We start from the raw sequence: 7650 nt of genomic DNA on the forward strand, positions 1-7650 counted from the left end.
CTAATTCTCGGCATCCACCTGAACTTACCTCTGTGTCCCAGCAACCTGTTACTGGTCAAAATTTAATGTCTTATACCTTTGTAGATCACTCGACTGCTAGAAATGGCAGTGAATTGAGGAATGATTCTGAACTTACTGACTTTGCAAAAATCTTGTCCGAACAGGTCAAACTGAGTAGGCTTCCAACTCCTGAAACTGGAATATTTGCGGGTAATCCTCTCAGTTATCTAAGTTGGCGGTCGGCCTTTGAAACTCTGCTTGAGTGTAAACATATCCAACCAAAAGAGCGTATTCACTATATGAAGCGTTTTGTAGCTGGTCCAGTCAGGGAAGTGATAAAGGGTTACCTGCTCATGCCTTCTGATCATGCATATGAAGAGGCCAAAAGTACTTTGGAAAAACGTTATGGGGATCCCTTCGTTATTGCTAATGCATTTAGGGAAAAGCTAGAAAATTGGTCCAAAGTTCCAGTGCATGAATGTAAAAGTCTTCAGAATTTTTACAAGAGTGCCTTGTCGCTATGCGAAGTATATGAAGTTTGCGAGTTCTTAATGATGACAGAGAAACTCGTAAACAGTTGTTTAAACTCCCATTGTGGTTGACAACAAAATGGGGACGCATTGTCGTGCAGTGGAAGGAGGAAAAGCATCTTTTTCAACCATTTGAGGAATTTGTTAAATTTGTCACAAAGGCGGTCAAAATCGCATGTGACCCGGTTACATCCTTTCAGCCCATAAAATCTGTTTCTGTTGAGAATAAAGGCCATAAGGCGGTTGCAATACACTATGGTGGCCGTTGGTTACATTTAACGGCAGGTGAACATAAGTCCGCCAAAGTGAACAGAATAACATGTGCATTATATCTAAAGTTTCATGATCTAGACTGTTTCTGGACGTCCTTAGAAGATCGTAAGTCCTTTGTAAAGGAAAAAGGTCTTTGTTTTGCTTGCTTGAACAGTGATCATATCTCCAGGTGGTGCAAGCGGAGAAAAAAAGTGTGGTGTTTCTCAAAGTATCATCCCACCTCTCTGCATGGTGACATTAAAGTTCAAGACTCTGATCCGAAAAGACAGAATACAAATATTTCTGAGCAGTCAAAGGGTATAAGTGAATTTTCTTCTCACTCTGGTGTTTCTCTTTCAGTTGGTCCTGGAAACTGTTGTAAAGTCTCAATGATTGTTCCTGTGTTGTTGTCTCATAAAGACTCACCTGACCGGGAAATTATGGTCTATGCTATGCTTGATACACAGTTTGACTGTATTTTTGTTTTGGAAGCTGTTGTAATGCACTTAGTGCTCCAGTTGTAGATGTAATGCTGTCACTCTCAACCCTTTATGCTGAAAATAAAATTGTGGACAGCAAGAAGGTGTCTGGCTTAAAAGTACTTTGCCTTAACAGTGATTTCAGGATATTTCTTCCAGAAGCATATACTCGAGGTACCATGCCAGAAAATACATCCCATATACCAACTCCGGAACTTGCAAGGTATGTGCCATACTTGCAGTCCATTGCCGGGTATCTTTATCAAAAATTAGACTGTGAAATAGCCTTGCTCATAGGGTACAACTGCCCAAAAGCTCTAACCCCTAGAGAAATCTTTGCTCCAGATGGTGATGGACCATTTGCAGAAAAGACCGATTTAGGATGGGGTATTGTCGGTGTAATTGGTGACTGCGATGTTTGGAAAACTGATGACACGTTAGATGTTATTGGTATGTGTAATCGTATTTTGACTTATGAAGTCCCAGAATTTGCAAGCTCTGCTTATGAAGGTCATGACAACAGGTCAGTTCAGTTCTGTCTGAAGACAAAGGTCAAGAAAGTTTTTAATTTTGAAAGGTGTCTGCGAATGATGAAATCTGCTTTTGTGGAGCAGAAATATGGAGAGCCAATTTCTTGTGAAGACAGACTCTTTTTAGATAAAATGAATGAAGGTGTTAGAGTTGTAAATGGTAGATATGAAATGTCATTGCCATTCAGTACATCTGCGATGTGCTTGCCAGATAATCGCCAAATGGCAGTCCATCGACTTAATGGTCTTCATAAACGTTTGACCCATGATTCTAGATATATGAGCCATTATGTTGATTTCATGAATGGTTTGATTGAAAAGGGACATGCAGAACGGGTACCAGACACTAAGATAGAAGGGAAAAGATGGTATATCCCTCACCATGGTGTTTATCACTCCCAGAAACCCAACAAGCTTAGAGTCGTTTCTGACGGTAGTGCGAAATTTAAGGGAAAAACTTTAAAAGGCTGTCTTCTTTCAGGCCCAGACCTTACAAACTTATTGGTTGGTGTACTTTGTAGGTTTAGGCAAGAATCAGTGGCATTTATGTGCAATATAGAACAGATGTTCTATCAGTTCAAAGTGCGACCTGAGGAAAGAGACTTTCTTAGATTTCTGTGGTTCGATAATGATAAGACTATGGAAGCTCCTGTAGACTATCGCATGACAGTACATCTGTTTGGTGCAAAATCATCTCCAGGTTGTTCAAATTTTGGGTTAAAGAGAATTGCATCCGATTTGGAGGGAAGTTTTCGTGCAGATGTCTCTAGCTCTGTTCGCAAAAGTTTCTATGTTGTTGATGGATTGAAATTTGTTTCAGGTGTCAGTGAAGCTATTGATCTGATTGGTAGAACACAGACGATGCTGTCACAAGCGGGGGTTCGATTATGTAAGTTTATTTCGAATTGTCCAGAGATTGTTGATAGTGTAAAACCTGAGGATAGAGCAAGAGATCCTGAAAGGGTCAGTTTGATAGGTGATTACCGTTGGAGAGAGCCTTAAGTGTTCAATGGTGTGTTTAATCGGACATATTTCAGTTCAGAATTACTTTAAATGACCGCCCACTTACTCGTAAAGGAGTACTCTCAACTGTTAGCTCTGTGTATGATCCATTGGATTTGATTGTGCCTGTAATCTTAACTTAAAAGCAAATTCTGCAGAATGCTTGCGAATGTCATTTAGATTGGGATGACCCATTACCTGACTCCTTGAGAAACAATTGGTTCAACTGGTGCTCAGGTATTGTTTCTCTTTTCAGTATCAAGATTCAGAGAGGTTTGAAACCTATTAGATTCGGTGTTGTGAAGATTGTTGAACTGCATCATTTATCAGATGCCAGTTATACTGGTTATGGGCAGTGTTCATACCTGCGTCTAGTTGATGAAAAAGACTTTGTTCATTGCTCATTGTTAATGACAAAGTCAAGAGTCACCCCATTAAAACCGGTCACAATACCTTGCCTTTAACTTTCTGTTGAACTGGTCTCTGCAAAATCAGGATCTTTCTTTAACATGAATTAAATTATGAAAACATAACCCATGTATATTGGACTGATAGTAAGGTTGTTCTTGGGTAACTTTCAAATAAGGCAAGACGTTTTCATGTTTTTGTCGCAAATAGGGTCCAACAGATTAAAGATCTTACAAAATCTTCTAAATCGTGGTATGTTCCTTCCAGCGAAAACCCAGCAGACATTGTTTCAAGGGGAGCTACTGCTATCGAGTTAAAAATGACCTGAAGTGGTTTAATGGCCCTGAGTTTCTATGGACCAAAGAAATAAGTGTAGACGCACAGGAAACATTTACTCTAAACCCAGACGATGTGGAAGTAAAATGTTGTCAAACGTTTGTTGTGAAAGTACAGTCCAATTCTTATTCTTCTGTTTTAGAACGTCTGGAGTATTTTTCTGATTGTCATCGAGCAAAAACAGCTCTTGCAATTTGCCTTCGGTATATGAATAGACTCCAGGACAGAGTAAAGGCTAAATTCATGTGTATGCCTACTCTATGTTTTCCAAATACAAACTTGCTTCAAAATTGCAAACCTGTATCTGTAGATGAACTCCAAAATGCTGAAATTAGAATTGTTAAATGTGTACAAATTGAACACTTCAAACATGAAATAAATTCTCTGAATGCAGAAGAAATTGTGGAGTTACCTTTTACTAGAAATGACCAGTCAATGTGAAAAAGATTGGGAAGAGCTAAATCCAGTTTGTAACGTCTATTGCGTGTTGGTGGACGCTTGAGACCAGCAGGCATCAAGGTCGTGGAATCACTGTAAACCAGATTAGATCAAGTGGTTATTGGATAATCAGTTGCAGTTCTGTAGTTGCCTGGTTTATAGCTAAACGTGTAACATATAGAAGGCTTAGAGGTTCTCTTGAATTTCAGAAAATGGCAGATTTGCCAAATGAAAGGCTTACACCTTCACTCCCATTCACAAATGTCGGTGTGGACCTTTCTGGTCCTTGGTGTGTGAAGGAAGGTAGAAAAGAACTTAAACGATACGGTGTTATATTCAAATGTTGTAGTTGTCGTGCCATTCATGTAGAGACCAATTCTCTTGACACTTGTTCTTTCCTTATTGCTTTAAGGCTTTTCATTGCCATTCGTGGTACGATTCGCCAGCTAAGGTCAGACAGGGGAACTAATTTCATTGGATCTGAGCGACAGCTTAGGGATGCGGTCTGTGAAATGGACGAAGACAGAATATCCCAATTTCTGTTAAAGCAGGGTTGTGATTACTTTCAGTTTAAGACCAATGTTCCGTCTCCTAGTCACATGGGAGGTGTGTGGGAGAAACAGATACGCTCTGTTAGAAATTTAATGTCTAGCTTGTTACATGACCATGGCTCACAACTTGATGATGTGTGTCTTAGAACATTTCTTTGTGAAGCTGCTGCTATTGTAAACTGCAGGTCTTTAACAGTTGAAAATATAAATGAGCCATTATCAGTAGTACCCTTCAGCCCAAATCTTCTTCTGACAATGAAATCTGGGGTAAATTTGTCGCCTCCGGGTAATTTCCAAAAGGCTGATATGTATTGCCATAGATGGTGGCGTCGTGTTCAACACTTATTAAATGAGTTTTGGTCGCGCTGGAGATCAGAATACCTTCAGACTTTGCATGCTAGACAAAAATGGTCCGCTACAAAAAGAAACATTGCTGTAGTAGATATTGTTCTTGTTAAGAATGATAACCTTCATAGAAACCAGTGGGATCTTGGTCGTGTGACTGAGGTTACTCATGCTGATAATGGCATGGTACGAAAGGTAAAACTAATAACAGCCGATCCAAATCTTGACTGTAAGGGTAAGCGCAGTAGCCAATTGACATGTCTTGAAAGGCCAATTCACAAACTGGTTCTTCTGTACGAGACCGAGAAAGTCCCCGTCGAGGAGCCGTAGTAATATGTAACTCGTATACCGGTAAATGTATAATATCTTACGCATTTTATTGTTCAACATTAATGCATTGCACAGCAAGATTATTTTTTTTTACACATTATTCGAGATGTTTAAAAGAATGCGTACGGTAAATTGTTGCTTTTCATGAATAAATTGTTAGATTATTCATTCCATGATGTTAATTGAGATTTTTATATGCCGGTATCTATTGCCTTAATTTATTGAGGTGAATCTTTTAATTAAGGTGGTTCAGTACCTATTTTTCTGTGCAAGTCTTAAGGTGTTTCAATTCATTTTTGACAATAATCTATTTCAATTCAAATACGGATTTCACCGAAATTGCATGTAGCCTTTGCGTAACATTGAGTAAATTAGGCGTAGCTAATTTAGGGGAGCCATGTAACTGGGGACGAATAGGTGCGAGCTGGCTTAGGTCCGAAACATAGGAAGAGTTATTTCCCTTTGCGACGTTTGTAAAACGTATTGGTAAAAACGAGGAGAAAACTAAAATTGCGATAAAGGTTCTGTTTGATGTAGATGAGTTGCGTGCGGTGGCCTCAAAGAGGTACAGTATCATCTACTCTTCTATCAGTAACAGTCATCTACTTCGTACTGCGTGTATTATGGAATCTGAGTTAAAGCAAGTACCTGCATATTGTCATTTCGGATAATGATATTTCGGAAAAAATTGTCAACATCTAGATGTCATTTGTATGTGTACAAATGTAAGTCATATCGATATATCAACATGGCTGCAATAATGATCTCGTAAGATTTACTGTTCTAAAGGTCATTTGTGTATTTTATTGATCAAATTGAATATTTTTGTGTAATTTCAGTTCGACGTAGATTACTGTATTGTCTGTAACAGTGTTACTGATAAATTGGACAGTAAATTTTCAGTTGACGAACTTCGAGTCTTTCTAATCCATCCAACACAATCGTTACATCCACAAAGGTACGCAGTACGGTATAGGAGAGCAATATCCAGTGGAGGTAATTGACAATCGAATGAATTTGAATCCAATAATAAAGAAAGCACGATCGGACGTTAAAGAAGCTTATCTTATGTTATAATTTGATAAGCAAGCATTTGTACCAAGAATGTGCGACTGTGTTCTGAAACATTGTTCCTTGAAATTTGATGGTTCCTCATTAGCAAAACAATTATGTAATATAGCCGTCACTTACATTACCATTTCACACTATATACGATGTGGAACTGTTTCAACCGTTAGAAACTGTTTTAGAGAGAAAACGGCTTCATTTCAGGAGATTTAAACGCGACAATAAAACAAGAGGGTCATTGACCCTAAAGCGCTCACCTGTGTACAAGGCTTCAAGTGTGTTTGTATAAGTACAGAGTAAGGTTCCTTCTATATTAGCCTATATTATATACATGTAACACACATTTTTGAACCTAGGACAATAATTTGAAAAATTACGGTAGACATTACAAATCTGATATCACATGCCAAATATCAAGGCTCTAGCTATTATTGATTAAGAGAAGAAGATTTTCAAAGTTTCTTATATATAAGCCTATAGTAAGTACATGTCAGACACAGGGGCGTGGCCATTGTTTTGACCTTAGGGCAAAAATTTGGACAAGTATGGTAGAGAGTCAAAACCTTATATCACATGCCAAATATCAAAGCTCTAGAGAAAATTATTTTTAAAGTCTGATAGCTGAAAACCTATTTTTAACCAAAAGACCAGTATGTTCAATGGGCCGGAACCATTTGAAAAATTTTGAAGTGTGGTATAATGCTTTTAGGAATTCATTATACCAAATAGTTAAGCAGTATTCATCCAGTTTTGCGGTCAGTGATAAGTCATACATAAAAGAATTTCGCAATGCCCTTTTCAAATAACTTTAGATTGTAGTCACATGAAAAACTGACAGGTTATAATATCTCGCCCAGGTTAACTACACTATGGCCACGTAATGATTGTTGTTTTGTTTAGCTACTAATTGTTTTGACAGGCTGACTAAATAGGAATCATGACATGTTTATTTACAAAGGCCATCCTGCGTGTTCTCCGAGAAAAACATTTTAGTCATTCGATGGTCAGTTTTTCTTAAATACCGCTAATTTTGAGATAGAACTTTAGTATCATTCTTGCATTGTCCGGTTGTAGATACGTAGGGTGATACTCCATACGAAATAAGTTAGATTAGGACCGAGGCGGCAATTAACGATGGAGTATTTATGTTAAAGATTAGAGATTATTTAAAATAACAGAGATTATGTTAGAGACTATGTTAGAGAATTATAAAGAAAGACATTGATATTTATACAATTATCGTAGCATATAGTAGAATATTAAATAGTAGTTATCATAGAGAATATTTGTTGTTGTTGCTGATATTTCGTAGCGTGAACCCTTAGACCCTGTTACACCACAGAAAGAGGGCTACACAGAGATCATTTGCGTAAAGTTTCAT

At 38.0% G+C, this 7650-nt stretch overlaps 1 protein-coding gene across 1 annotated transcript; it reads left to right on the forward strand.

Moving 5' to 3' along the window:
• The first annotated feature begins 1311 nt into the window (after positions 1-1311).
• Positions 1312-2793, forward strand: LOC128547503 (uncharacterized). Its single transcript, XM_053520446.1, has one exon. The coding sequence runs from the start codon at positions 1312-1314 to the stop codon at positions 2791-2793; it is 1482 nt and encodes a 493-aa protein (XP_053376421.1).
• The last annotated feature ends 4857 nt before the right edge of the window (positions 2794-7650 follow it).

This window comes from Mercenaria mercenaria, chromosome 12, assembly GCF_021730395.1.
Source record: "Mercenaria mercenaria strain notata chromosome 12, MADL_Memer_1, whole genome shotgun sequence".
Classification (NCBI taxonomy): domain Eukaryota; kingdom Metazoa; phylum Mollusca; class Bivalvia; order Venerida; family Veneridae; genus Mercenaria; species Mercenaria mercenaria.

What these genes read in the sequence shown, in the direction of transcription:
- LOC128547503 (XM_053520446.1), top strand. Translation starts at nt 1,312, where the DNA reads ATGCTGTCACTCTCAACCCTTTATGCTGAAAATAAAATTGTGGACAGC.